This window comes from Ostrea edulis, chromosome 9 (genome assembly GCF_947568905.1).
Source record: "Ostrea edulis chromosome 9, xbOstEdul1.1, whole genome shotgun sequence".
In the NCBI taxonomy this organism is placed as follows: Eukaryota; Metazoa; Mollusca; class Bivalvia; order Ostreida; family Ostreidae; genus Ostrea; species Ostrea edulis.
Window position 1 is genome coordinate 4,930,831 of NC_079172.1, and position 15,140 is coordinate 4,945,970.

General features: G+C 34.9%; 1 protein-coding gene across 1 annotated transcript in view; it reads right to left on the reverse strand.

Moving 5' to 3' along the window:
• The window catches only part of LOC125672565 (protein draper-like), a 144,200-nt gene that overhangs the window by 12,319 nt on the left and 116,741 nt on the right, over positions 1–15,140 (reverse strand). The window contains exons 2-6 of the mRNA XM_056148324.1: positions 9,072–9,127; positions 7,056–7,187; positions 4,975–5,005; positions 2,931–2,986; positions 2,679–2,807 (exon numbers count right to left, since the gene is read on the reverse strand). Coding sequence (XP_056004299.1) covers positions 2,679–2,807; positions 2,931–2,986; positions 4,975–5,005; positions 7,056–7,187; positions 9,072–9,127 — 404 coding nt within the window. The remainder of the gene's footprint in view (positions 1–2,678; positions 2,808–2,930; positions 2,987–4,974; positions 5,006–7,055; positions 7,188–9,071; positions 9,128–15,140) is intronic.

Genomic DNA, 15,140 nt, shown 5'->3' on the forward strand with positions numbered 1-15,140 from the left:
ACGATGGGCTAAATATTAAAAGAAACTTGATACATTGTCAGAATGGGTCAAAAGCATAAGAGGGATATTAAAATCCGCATTAGACATATGGAAACACAAGTACGTACCATCTATCCTTCGGTGTTTAGTAAACCAGAAGTGATAAAAGAATTAAATAGGTTACATGAGGAATATGTTTTGGTTTCAGCTGACAAAGCTAGTAACAACATTGTCTTTGTTTGTAAGGCTCATTATTACAACTGTATTTTAAACGAACTTGGCATTAATTCCACTTTTGGTAATCATACTTATACTCCAACTGCCCTTTCAATATATGAAATTCTTCAAAATCATGCTTCAGTTTTAGACACATTTAATATCCCAGTCAATGGGTCGAATGAATGCAAGGTGAAGATCACGAACAGTGATCAATCTCATAACTCCTACAAGCAATACAAAATAGATAGTTGGGCAAACACGGACCCCTGGACACACCAGAGGTGGGATCAGGTGCCTAGGAGGAGTAAGCATCCCCTGTTGACCGGTCACACCCGCCGTGAGCCCCATATCCTGATCATGTAAACGGAGTCAAAATCAGTGTGCCAAGAACGGCTTAAAAATCCGTATGAAACACGTCAGACAGCATTTGACCCAATGCGAGGTTGTATTGACGAACCAGATCGTTATAACGACCATAGAATTTGCGAAATGCTGACTTCAATCGAGACTGTTGAAATCCCTGTACCATCAACTTGTTTGTCAGTAGCTTACCTCGATTTAAAAACTGACTATACCCAGAACAAGCTCTTGCATATCGAATCACTTGAGATATATAAACACCATATGCAGGTGATAATGGAATATTGCTACATAAATGTGGGAAGTTGATGATGGAGAAGCTGAAATCATCCCGTTTGTCATACAGTTGAGTTGTTAGTTTGCCGTTCATGTCTACTTTCAATAAAATATCTAAGTATGAAGCAGAAGTGGACGACTCTGTGGTGTCCTTTATTTCGAGCTCACAGGGATATATCAAATCGACATTTGAATGAAAGGAATCATTGTTAATAGACAAAACGTCGTCGATATATCTAAAAGTCGAATTGAAGGTCACAGCGAGAGATTTTTTCTTCTCACGTAGAAGTTTTTGAATAAATTCTGCTTCATATGAATATAAAAACAAGTCAGGTAACAAAGGAGCACAATTCGTGCCCATGGGAATTCCAACAGACTGTTGGAAGACCTGATCACCAAAGACCACGAAGATATTGTCAATGAGGAACTCTAGCATATTTTTTATTTCAACTTCAGAGTACTTGTGCGTGGAATCAGAGTGGTGTTTAACAAAGTAAGTTTTTGAATGACTGATCACTAGATATGAATATTTCCGTTTTTGTTGAAGAAGCAACTGTCTATGATGTTAAAAAAGTCTAGTCTTTAATTTATCGTGAGGAATGGTCGTGTATAGTGTTGAAAAGACTATATACACAAACTAGATGCCATGATGTGAAGTATGAGTCTGCATCATGTTTTAAATCACTCATCATACGAAATGTTGCATAAGCCTAATTTACTTAAGTGGAGTTAATTAAGTTACTTCTAAGGAATCCTAGTATACTGTTCATATGAACAAGTAGTTCTTATGTTTGGTTCCCTTATTGGTTATGCCTTCATCTAACTGCCTTAATTAGGAGATCATGGGTTCAATTTTCATCACTACTTCACTGCCAGTAGTGTTAATTGGAAGGTATCCATACACTAACTAAACATTCATTATTTATATAGGGAAAAGTAGTTCTTGGATTTGTGTAATTGTGTCCTTGATTCCCCGAAAGTTGTATCTAACTGTCTTAGGATATCATGGGCTCAACGGACCCCTTGGATATACCAGAGGTGGGATTGGTGCCTAGGTGGAGTAAGCATACCCTGTCGACCGGTCACACCCGCTGTGAGCCCTATATCTTGATCAGGTAAACGGAGTAATCCGTAATCAAAATACCGTGCCAAGAATAACAACCGGTATGAAGCACGTCAGACAGCATTTGACCCAATGATAGGTTGAATTGGCGAACTAGATCATTGTAAAGGCCATAGAATTTGCGAAATGCTGACTTCAAACGAGACTGCTAAAACCCCTCCCTAACTTGAGTTGTTATTTTGCCGTTAATATTTATTTTCAATAGAATATCTAAGTACGAAATAAATGTGGAGGAATCTTTTATCTGAAACTAAAAGAACGGGGAGGGGGAAGTGTTTTATTACCTTTTTATCTCAGAAACTGACTTGAAAGAATTGTACACCAGTGTAGACATTGTCATTGCTACCTGAAATATCAGTTTTTAGCCGTGTTTATAGACACAAATAAGGTAGTTATGTTGGGGTTATATTTGTTGTGTAAGTCAAAATTGTTGATATAATTAAATACTTGTCATTACATTCAATATCTTGATTATCAGATCTTGTGCATATGTTCACTTCTTATCACATAATGATCCTCGAGCAAATAAATCACTTATTAGCTTTCTTATTGACTGTCAACGGATATATAATGTATCTTGGCTTGTTCATTCTCATAGACAGTTTAGCTTCGCATCGATCGCAGTCTATCAAATTTATCAACCCAATATATATTAGTACACAGTCGGTAATAAACTTAATAATCAAAATCATTTGCTTTATTATACTAAAGAAAAGAATACCTTTACATCCGTGTTTTGGATCACATGTTTCGTTTGGCTGACATTCACACTTTTCTGCACATATTTTCCCATAAAATCCATTTGAACATATCTCTGAACAATTATCCCCATACGTTCCAATGGGACATTCTGAAAATTTGATACAATACTGATAAAGTATACACCGTGAAGAACCTTAATACTAATGTATGATGAAATATAAATAAAACTGTAACTATTTACAGATACCGTTTTCAACACGAAATAACTCACCTGTACACGTGTTGTTCACGTAGAAGTAATTGTTACAACAAAGCTTTGTAATATTTCTACAAAAGACATTTTTTCTAATAATTAATAAAATAGGAATCTTCTTCTTTGGCACATTTTCAATAAAGTTGTAAGACTTTGAACAATGTGTTTGTATATAATTCAAGGCATACGGAAGATTTTTTATTCTACACCCGCCGTGAGCCCTCTACCTTAATCAAGTAAACGGAGTAGTCAAATTCAGTGTGCCAAAAACGGTCTAACATACAATACTGACAGTGCGACATATAACTTCGGATACGAGAAAGTCTGGACTTTTTGTTACATGTACCATTTACAACATAGATACATAAAAACAAATAACATGTATCTGGTGTTATTTTTTACAGCATCTCCCTCATCAAGGCTGAACTTACTACAGGTAGTACAATAAGAAATATAAGCTCCTTACGATAAAACTCCATTAGGAGAATGGGGAATAGTTTGCCCTATCAAAATCCTATGGGACAAGAAATCCAAATAGGATAAATTATCCCAATATTTTCAATAGGATAATAAATTTTATTTAAAATGTATTAGGATTCAATATGATCCCAGATAAAAATCAAAATGATAAAATGTCGCAACTTTAAAATATTACATAGGATATTAAATCCCATCAACTGTTATTAGTTAGGAACATTTCTTCTATACAATTATCTTTAATGGCATTGTTTTTCTTTTCATGCCCCTTTATGTTTTATAAATGTATTAATTTATCTATCATCTTGCATATATGTAAACCGTTCAAAGGGACAACTCCCCAAAAGACTTGTTATCCTATGTATGTATTATACATAAAATGAATGAATGATGGATGTTTTCCGCCACACTCAACAATTTTTCAATTATACAATGTACCCGGGAAGAGACCACCAACCTTTTGAAAGTAAACTGGTAAACTTTCTCACTTAACGGCGCGAACGGGATTCGAACCCGCGCCGACAGAGATGATTTTGAGCGCAATGCTCTAACCACTCGGCCACGGAGGCCCTTATATATCATTATATCGAGAAATAGTATTTGGCCATAAGCAAGTTCCTAAAGAAATAATTTTCTCTACATTTCATACAAATATGCTTGCAAGGGAAGATAAAAAAAATCAGATAGTTTTACATCACACACACACACACACACACACACACACACACACACACACACACACACACACACACACACACACACACACACACACACACACACAAACAAATAAAAGTATTCTATCCAATAATAAGAGTCAAGAAACACAAAACTCGAATAGCATTTCACTGTTAACGCTTTTGGTTTTAATGAAGAGAATTCGAACTCGCGCCCGATTTATTACACACAATTCCAAATCCGTGCAAAAATGTGGGATTCACGTTGCGGTATATGTAATAATCTAGAGGACGACAGAGGAAATATTCTTAAATGCGGCCAAAAATTAACACCAAATTCTAACATGGTATGCAAATCTGAAAACATAATATAAATCGGACAAAGCAGCACACTGAACGCCCGTGTGCGCGTCCACAAGCAGCAAATTTGCGATCCAAGCATCAGAAATTCACCATGTTTAGAATATTTTGCCAACTGTGTCATGGAAATTTCAACATATTTTATAAAATTTATAATGACTGCGAAATTTCTAGAGTTACTAAGGAAGACTACTTTATAAAATTGTTTAATCCCAAACTTAATAGAAAATAACTTTTCAAAATTGAAACTACAATTAACCGAACTATATCATTGATTTCCAAGTGTTGTCTAATATTGTGTGTATTATATCGCTACCAGTGTAATTTATTATAACGTCACAAAGGACAATTACTCACGTCGTGATATGTTGACGTTACTTAGCAATATTATCTCATTTTATAACTGTCTGAAGAGGCATTAAAGCCGAAAGCGCTAACAGTAAAATGTTGTTCGAGTTTTGTGTTTCTTGACTTTTATTATTGGATGTATTTACTGTATCAAATACTGAATTCTTTTTACAAACTATATATGTAAGAAGTACAATAAATACCCCGTCCTGTTTCTGCAATATCCGAGTTCAACTGAAAAGAGATAAATATATCAATACATACCATATAGCCAATAAATTGAGCAATACTTCTTCAGTGATGAAATGGTTCCCCAATCTAGTGTCCAATCATTGAAGGACATCTTCGTGAAACATTCCCGGTAAACAAATATATCGTTTGATAAATCCTGGTTGCAGTTTTTGTTGGTTATTGTTTGGATTTTAAATTTATATGAGGACGATAACATATTTTTAAGTAGTATTGATCGATTCCGTTTAAGTGAATGTTAAAATGTGCTTTACTATGATACTGCATACATTCATGTAAGTGCAATACTTCTTTAATTTCTAAACGTAATGATTTGATAAGAAAAATAATAAACTATGAAAATGTTTTCACCATATGATAAAGAAGTTAGCACTTAAGTCTGTTGGAATTCCCATGGGCACGAATTGTGCTCCTTTGTTAGCTGACCTGTTTTTATATTCATATGAAGCAGTTTAAATCTAACATGTGTATTCATTTAATTCATATATTGTTTTTAAGTCATGTGAAAAGTTTTTTCTATGAATATAGAGTTTGTATCAAAAATGGGAAATAATCACTTTTATTTTCTATTACTATGAGATGAGTGATCGTCTTTAAAGCAATACATTATCATTGATTGATGTTTTCCGCCACACTCAACAATTTTTCAGTTATCTGGTGGCGCCCAGTTTTTTTTTTATTGGTGGAAGAGAGAACCCAGATACAATGTACCTGGGAAGAGACCACCAACCTTCCGAAAGTAAATTGGGAAACTTTCTCAGTAACCGGCCCGAACGGGATTCAAATTCACACCGACAGAGGTGAGAGGCCGTGTGATTTTGAGTGCGATGCTCTAACCACTCGGCCCAGCTGTAACTGATGGCATATTTTCAATTATCAAATTATGCATCAATTAACTCCTATCGGTATAACTGATATAATCCCCAAGATCTGAAGAAAAATTCGGAAAATTAAACAAGGGAATATTGTTTAAGAGCATACCTACAATGAGCATTTCGTATAAACTGCCAATGTGCCGTATGCACGGACATAGGAACGATTATTGCCGAACATAATCGGGTTGCTGAGACCGACGTCATATGAAAGGTGAAGATAACGAACAGTGATAAATCTCATAACTCCTACAAGCAATACAAAACAGATAGTTGGGCAAACACGGACCCCTGGACACACCAGAGGTGAGATCAGGTGCCTAGGAGGAGTAAGCATCCCATGTTGACCGGTTACACCCGCCGTGAGTCCCATATCCTGATCAGGTAAACGGAGTTATCCGCAGTCAAAATCAGTGTACCAAGAACGGCTTAACAATCGGTACGAAACACGTCAGACAGCATTTGACCCAATAATATTATAAAAAGATGGAAACTGACGTGAGTAACTACACGTTTCGTTTGTTTAAAATATTACATCGTTTCATGAATGACAAGAAGTACTATAAGTGTAAGAAAGAAACAATTACGCAAATGTGCCACTGAAATGAAAGTTTGATAGTGAATTTTCTATAAACTCGGCATGTTAAATTGTTTACAATCTGACATGTGCTCAGTGCCTCTTTTTCGTTTTTTTCCGAACTGGTGATCTCCGAGGTCAATGCACATCAGAGACTACGAGCAGGAAGTACTGACAGGATGACAATGATTCACGAATCGACATTTTCTGCTGATTTGACTGGTTTATTGCTTCAGATTCAGTGTGTTATGTTAAATATTTGTTCTGTAACATTTCAATTTATTTACCGTCAGTTGCAGCTTGTATTGCTTTAACTTGTTGAAAAATTTATCACTTATTAAGGAGTAGGAATTGTTAGATTAAATGAGCTGTTAGACTCTATGGACGGTCGTACTTAAGATTAGTAAGTCTGCTTTACTGAGGTGGAGTTAAAGTTTCTTCTAAGGAATCCTAATATATCGTTTGCTTTTTAGTATTATCATCAATATGTGTGTACCATTTGAGATCTGATTGAATGGCAGCTCTGAAGTATTTTACAGTTATTTTATCATAATTAGTACAAAACATTTAGACAATAAAAATATACCTGAACATTTTCCACTTTTTGAATCACATGCTTCATCTGGTTTGCAATTACATGGTTTCAAACAATTCTTTCCATACGAGTTATCCGGACAAATCAGTGAACAGTTCCAACCAAGTGTTCCATTTGGGCATTCTGAAAATTAGTGGAAAGAAAAAGTGAAGATAACAAACAATGATCAATATCAGAATTCCTTTAAAAAATAGAAAGTTAAGAATGGGGCAAACAGTGCCAAACACGGACCCCTAGGCAGACCAGAGGTGAGATGAGGTGCGTAACAGGGGTAAGCATTCCCTATTGACCAGCCACTCCCGTCATGAGCTCTATATTTTGATCAGGTAAACGGAATCATCCGTTGTCAAAAGCGGTATGTAAAGAACGGCTTAACAATATGTCTCTTCCAATTTCATGAATCACGTCAGACAGAATTCGACCAAATGACAGGTTGTCTTTGTAAAATAGATCATTATAACGACCAAACAATTTGGAAATGCTAACTTTAATCGAGACTATTGCAACTCCTATGGCATCAACGTATTTGTCAGTAACACACCTAGATTTTAAAAAAGTGATCATACGCAGAACATGCGCGTACATATCGAATCAGTTGAGCGACAAACACCAGGTGATAATGGAATATTGCTACATAAATTTGGGAAGTTGACGATATACAAGCAGAAGTCATCGTGTTTGTCATAAAGTTGAGTTGTTAGTTTGCCTTAATGTTTGTCATAAAGTTGAGTTATTAGTTTACCTCTGTCTATGTTCAATAAAGTTTCCAAGTATGAAGCAGGTGTAGACGAATTTCAAGTTCACTAGAATCGGCAAATGAGTGAAAATTAGTATTAGTAATTGATAAAATGTCGTTATTATATATCTCAACTGGTTCGATATTCAAGACCTTGTTCTGCGTACAGTTTTTAAATCAAGGTAAGCTACTGACAAACAAGTTGATGGTACAGGGGTTTCAACAGTCTCGATTGAAGTCAGCATTTCGCAAATTCTATGGTCGTTATAACAATCTAGTTCGTCAATACAACCTTGCATTGGGTCAAATGCTGTCTGACGTGTTTCATACCGATTCTTAAACCGTTCTTGGCACACTAATTTTGACTCCGGATAACTCCATTTACCTGATCAAGATGTAGGGCTCACGGCGGGTGTGACCGGTCAACAAGAGATGCTTGCTTCTCCTAGGCACCTGATCCCACCTCTGGTGTGTCCAGGGGTCCGTGTTTGCCCAACTATCTATTTTGTATAGCTTAGAGGAGTTATGAGATTGATCACTGTTCGTTATCTTCACCTGGCATCTAAATGTTGAGTTGAAGGCCACAGTAAGATATTTTTCTCAAGTAGAAGCTTTTGAATAAATTCTGCCTCATAAGAATATAAAAACAGGTCAGCTAATAAAGGAGCATGATTCGTGGACAAGGGAATTGCTACTGACTGATGGAAGACCCGATCCCCAGACTACATAGATATTGTAAATGTGGAAATCCAGAATCTTTTTAATATCAACTTCAGAGAACTTGTACATGTGCGAAGAATAAGAGTGGTCTTTAACGACGTAATTTGTTTTGGATGAAAATATGAATATCCCCGTGTTTGTATTGAAGCAGCAACTGTATACGATGTCAAAAACCCTAGTCTTTAATTCATTGTGAAGAATGGTCGTTTACAGTGTTGAAAAGGTAATACGTTTTGATGTCAAACGTTTACTGGATCCAACATCATATCTCTATTTGTATGGGCTTTGGTAAAGTTTTGGAATCCAGTATAGTTACGGTAACTCATATCCGTTCGTCCCATTAACGTTTAAAACTGAAGCGTGACTTTGAAGACTTTCATCTTTTGGAAGGGAACTTGGAGTATGGAATTAAAACCAAGTTAGTTTAAGACAGAGTTGTAATAATAAGCCTGACAACGACAATGTTGTTACAAAAAACGAAATAACATGAAAACATAGTGGTAATTAATATAATGAATTTCAAGGAAATTTATGAAAGAGTTTGATCTTACCAACACAGGTGTTTTTCGCTTGGTAGTAATTATTGCAACATTTGATTTCTCCGTCTCTGCAAAATACACACTTAATCGTATGAATTGGTAATCAGTTCAGAGAAAATCAGACATATTAGTAATGCGTGGGTACGATTAGGATTGTTTTCTTACTTGTTTCACGTCCCATTCAAGATGCGTGTAGAGAGGTCACTCATGTCACACATTTTGAAGTACATATATGAGGGAGCTATTCTTTATCATGCCAACACCTATTCTGACTTCCGTTTTCAGGTCATATCCGAAATAACCGCGACTTCCTTTCTTTCTAATACGGAGTACTTAGCGAGAAGAAACGGTCATTATCTATATTCACCGTCTTATGTTTGACACGTTGACGGAATGGAATTTCCAGTTGGGAAGCGAACGCTTTAACCTAGCCACGCTACCGCGACCGGTTTGTGTTGGTACAATAAAGAATACTGTTATAGAACTGAGCGGTGTTGTAAATTTGCGGCACTTCACTCATAGCTGGAGTATGAGTGAAAAGTCTTGAATGGACATAAAACAAATAAACTTCTGCAACATCATTCTGTGTATATCTATTTTGTAACAGTCATTTCTTTTATTTCTTCGTAATAGTAAAGTGTATCAAATACGAAACTCAATGCTAGCTGTAATGCTAAACTTAGACATTTTGAAACAAGAAAGTCACAAACAGTATGTAGAATAGCTTATTGCTTATTGAAACAATGCTTTTTAATATTTCCACATAAGACATTTTATTTAATAATTATTGAAAATAGAAATCTTCTTTGGCACATCCACATGTAATTATGCAACGGCAACATATCAAGTAAATGGAATAATCCACAGTCAAATTCAGTGTGCCAAAAACGGTCTAACATATCATACTTACAGTGCGACATCTAACTTCGTACACGAAAAATCTGGATTTTTTGCTACCATTTACAACACAGATACATAAAAACAAACAACGTGTATCTGGTGTGATTTTTTTGCAATATTTCCCTTATCAAGGGTGAACTTACTACAGCTAGTACAATAAGAAATATAAGCTCCTTAAGATAAAAATACTGTAGGAGAATGGGGATTTGTTGCCCTATCAAAATCCTATGGGACTAAAAATCCAAATAGGAAAAATTATCCCAATAGTTTCAATAGGATAATGAATCTTATATAAAATGCATTATGATTCAATATCCTAGAAAAAAATCAAAAGGATCAAATATCGCAACTTTAACATATTACATAGGATATTAAACCCCATCAACTGTTATTAGTAAGGAAGAAATCTCCCATACAATCATCTTTAATGGCATTGTTTTTCTTTTCATGTCCCTGTATGTTTTATATATAGTATTAATTTACCTATCATCTTGCATATATGTAAACTGTTCAAAGGGATCACTCCCAAAAAGACGTGTTATCCTATATATGTTTTATAATAATGTAAAACTTATACGGTACCAATTTTGATGCACCAGATGCGCATTTCGACAAATAATGTCTCTTCAATGATGCTCAACCGAAATGTTTGAAATCCAAAATAACTATGAAGTTTTAGATCTAAATATAGCCAAAAACAGCGTGCCAAACAAGTGGAGCCAAATTCGTCCAATGATAAGAGCTATGCATGAGGGAGATAATCCTTAATTTTGAAATGAATTTCTAAATTTTATAACAGCAATTAAATATACATCCGTATTTTCAAGCCAGTAACGAAGTACTTAGCTACTGGGCTGTAGAGACCCTCGGGGACTAACAGTCCACCAGCAGAGGCCTCGACCCAGGGGTCATAATGTAAAACTTATACGGTGCCAATTTGATGCACCAGATGCGTATATCGAGATATAGTATTTGGCCTAATCGTATGCATGTAGTTATTTTGTGTCATCCTAAAGAAAATTTTCTCTCTACATTTCATACAAATCTGCTTGAAAGGGAAGATAAAAAATAAGATTGCTTTACATGAAATATATACTTGTATACACATACACACACATATTGATACAAGCTCTGAATTATTTTATATATTTGTTTTGTGATTTATCCTGGAATGATAAAAAGGTACTTTATTTACAAATAAGATACCTTCAAGTCCAACGCTGTGATTTGATGCATAATATTAATATCTAGTTTAAGTTATTGCATGACCTGCCCTACCTGTAATGAAAACTAAATCGGACAAACCAGGAAACTGAAGGCTAGTGTGTGCGTCCACAAGCAGCAAATTCGCGATCCAAGTATCAGAAATTCACCATGTTTCGAACATTTTGCCAATTGTGGTCATAGAAATTTCAACATATTTAAATTTTATATAATGTATAATGACTGCGAAATGTCCAGAGTTACAAAGGAAGACTACTTTATAAAATTGTTTAATCCCAAACTTAACAGAAAATAACTGTTTAAAATTGAAACTACATTTAACCAAACTCTATAATTGATTTCCAAGTGTTGTCAAATATTGTGTGCATTATATCGCTATCAGTGTAATTTATTATAATGTCACAAAGGACAATTACTTACGTCGTGATATGTTGACGTTACTTACTCGAGTTTTGTGTTTCTTGACTTTTTTTTTATTAGATGTATTTATTTACTATATCAAATACTGAATATATATATATATATATATATATATATATATATATATATATATATAGGACTCCAAAGTGTGATGATCACACCAAAGTGCGATGCTTTGCGCCAAACCCCGATGATGTGTCACGCCAAAGTGCGATGATCCATTGTAAACGACACAGTGTTTTGGTACAATTTGAACCAAAATATCAGTACAAAATCCATGAACAAAAAATAAGAATAAGAACTTATTTCATTACCATTTAGTTGTCGTGTTATTAAACACAAAATTTTCCAATAAGAAATCGTAGAGAATGTTTTGTATTATGACATATCCCAAGGAATTTATCAATTTAATACGTGTACGTCAAAATAATAAATGATCATGAATTTTAGAATGTTTACGGCGAAGAAGATAGTTCGACAACAGATGTACTTTGCCGTTCTCACTATCCTCAACAGTGTAAACCTTGCCATTGCTATCGCCCAAGTAACATTTCTTCGGTGTTATTTTGAAAGACTTTAGGAATTACTTCACAATGATGTGGCGTCACAAATGTTACTGAACTCCGCACCATCGGACTTTGGCGTAACCATCGCACTTTGGCGTCCGTAACGTTAACAAACCATCCCACTTTGCCGCAGACCATCGCATTTTGGAGCGACCATCGCACTTTAGAGTCTTGCATATATATTGCGTGTGTGGACTTTCTTATTGCAAAGTACAGACACTAGAAAGCCACATCGCACTCTGTAAATACTACAAATGATATTTCTCAAAATTTCAAGTGACAATGACTTATGTCGAATATTTTCCCTTCAATTTCCATTGATTGTCGATTTTACTTCAGTATGTGATCTAACGTTCAAAATTTGCAAAAATGCATGTACGTTATCATTTCCCGGTAAAAGGATGATACAAAATAACTATATGTATACGATTTTAAACTATAATGCCTCTTGAAACAGACACAATCCACGAAAGGTAATGTAAGAAGTACAATACATACCCAGTCCTGTTTCTGCAATATCCAGGTTTAACTGAAAAGAGATAAATATATCAATACATACCACATAGCCAATAAATTGAGCTATAATTCTTCAGTGATAAACTGATTCCTTAATCTAGTGTCCAATTATTAAAATTAGCAACAAATGTTGCCACTATGCATGTGTAAAAACATTGAAAACAATCAAATGAACCGTGAGAGTACAGCTTCAGAAAATTTTCTCTGATGACGTAATCATGTTAGGTTGCCAGTCAGTTCGATTATTGTGTCTATGTATATAATTCAAATACTCCCGTATTCGGTCTTCATTTCAAAAACAGATAATGAAAGCAAGAAATGTTTTAGCAATATATATGTGCGGCAACATTGAAAAGGATTAAATTCAGAATGTATGTAGGCTAATGACAGTAAAAAAAAATGGATTGTTTACTAGTCAGGGACAACCACGATACCGAGTTTGATCTCTCAAGATAATGAACAGACATTTCCAAAGAAGACACTTGAGTGAATGTGTGACTTGAAAACCGATTGGGGGGTCCTTACTCTTTAGAGGGTATCAGTATATCTGTTTAATGTCTGTCATCCAAAGATATTGCGCAGACATTATTTTCTGATATCCAAAGTTGATTGATTAATTGATTGATGTTTTCCGCCACATTCAACAATTTTTCAGTTATATGGTGGCGTCCAGTTTTTATTGGTGGAAGAGAGAACCCAGATACAATGTACCTGGGAATAGACCAGCGACCTTCCGAAAGTAAACTGGGAAACTTTCTAATTTACCGGCGTGAGCAGGATTCGAGCCCGCGCCGACAGAGGTGAGAGACCGTGTGATTTTAAGCGCAATGCTCTAACCACTCGTCCAGGGAGTAGTTTGACCCTTGATCTCAAAATCATTAGGGTAATTACCTCTTTAGGATGTACCAGGTTTAATGTATGTAGTGCAGTAGGTTCTCCAGGTTGATTATGTTCGATTTAACGCAGTTTTGGTAAGGTTTCAAACATTTTACGGCGGTTAACTAAAGGTAATAAAATCGGTTTTAAGGGGTTTGAATGTCTTTTATGGCTTCCAGTCCAGATATTTAAGAGGCAATATTTTCTTATGTCCCTTGACATTGAGACCTCAAAATCAATTGGGGTCATCTATTCTTTGAAATGTACAAGTGTAATAACTTGTATTGGTATCAAGCAAATGGTTATCAATATATTGAGCAAACAATATCTTACTATGTCCAATTTGATAATTGACCTTTAGTTTTCAAATTCATTTGAGGACACCCTCTTCGTAGGGAAAACCTGTACACTAAGTTTGACGTCTGTCATGCAAAGGGTTCTAAAATATTGAGCAGACAATATCTTGCTATGTCCAGTTTTACCCTTGACCTTTTATCTGTTGACCTCAATAGGAAACATTTACTTCTAAAGGGTAACCAGCGTACCAATTTTGATGTCTCTAAAAGAAAGTTTTTGACATATTGAGTGGATAAAACTCGGTCTACTGACCAACCTACCAACATTTGCATACTAATATGTTCCCCTTTTCAAGGATGGCATAATAAAATAAAATAAAATAGATAAATAATAAGATGTGCAATTCCTCCAGATTTAAATAAATTCTTGAGTGTTGAAAAGTAATCATTGTAAATAAGAAAGCTTAGTCTTGTCCCCCGTACCCGCCTTTCATATGACGTGACTGTCACCTGACATGTCAGAAATTCACTTTTGTTAAAAAAAAATTAAAATACCGATATAGGACAATTACCTAACATAGAAAAACTTAATATACTTTTCGGGTTTTAACAAATTCCTTGGGAATTATTAAAATCATGTATGAATTCTAATTTTCTGCTAATCCCTATGGAAAACACAAAAATCTAACACGGAATTTATCAGTTTGCAGGATCCAGGAATTGCATGAAAGCTTTGCTGAAATATCAGCTCGGAGAATCGACTTTGAAGTCCATACAATGTTTCAGTATTTCTTTGTATTTTTACCATATCCGCGGTCAAAATGTTTAAATTTAATATGTGTATTCATTTAATTCATATACATGTATTGTTATTAAGTCTTGTGAAAAGTTTTTCTATGAATATAGAGTTTGTATCAAAAAATGGGAAATAATCACTCTTAATTTCTGTGACTATGAATGAGTGATCGTCTTTTTTTTTCAATTTGCCGGATCCAGGAATTCCATGAAAGTTTGCTTAAATATCAGCTCGGAGAATCGACTTTGAAGTCTATACAATGTTTCAGTATTTCTTTGTATTTTTACCATATGCGCGGTCAAACTGTATTACTTTAATATGTATCCTCATTTAATTCATTTATTTTGATCGTGATCTTATTAAGTTTTTTGATAAGTTTTTCTATGAACAATGTGTGCGCGGTCAAGCTGTTTAAATTTAATATGTGTATTCATTTAATTCATATATTGTTATTAAGTCTTGTGAAAAGTTGTTCTATGAATATAGA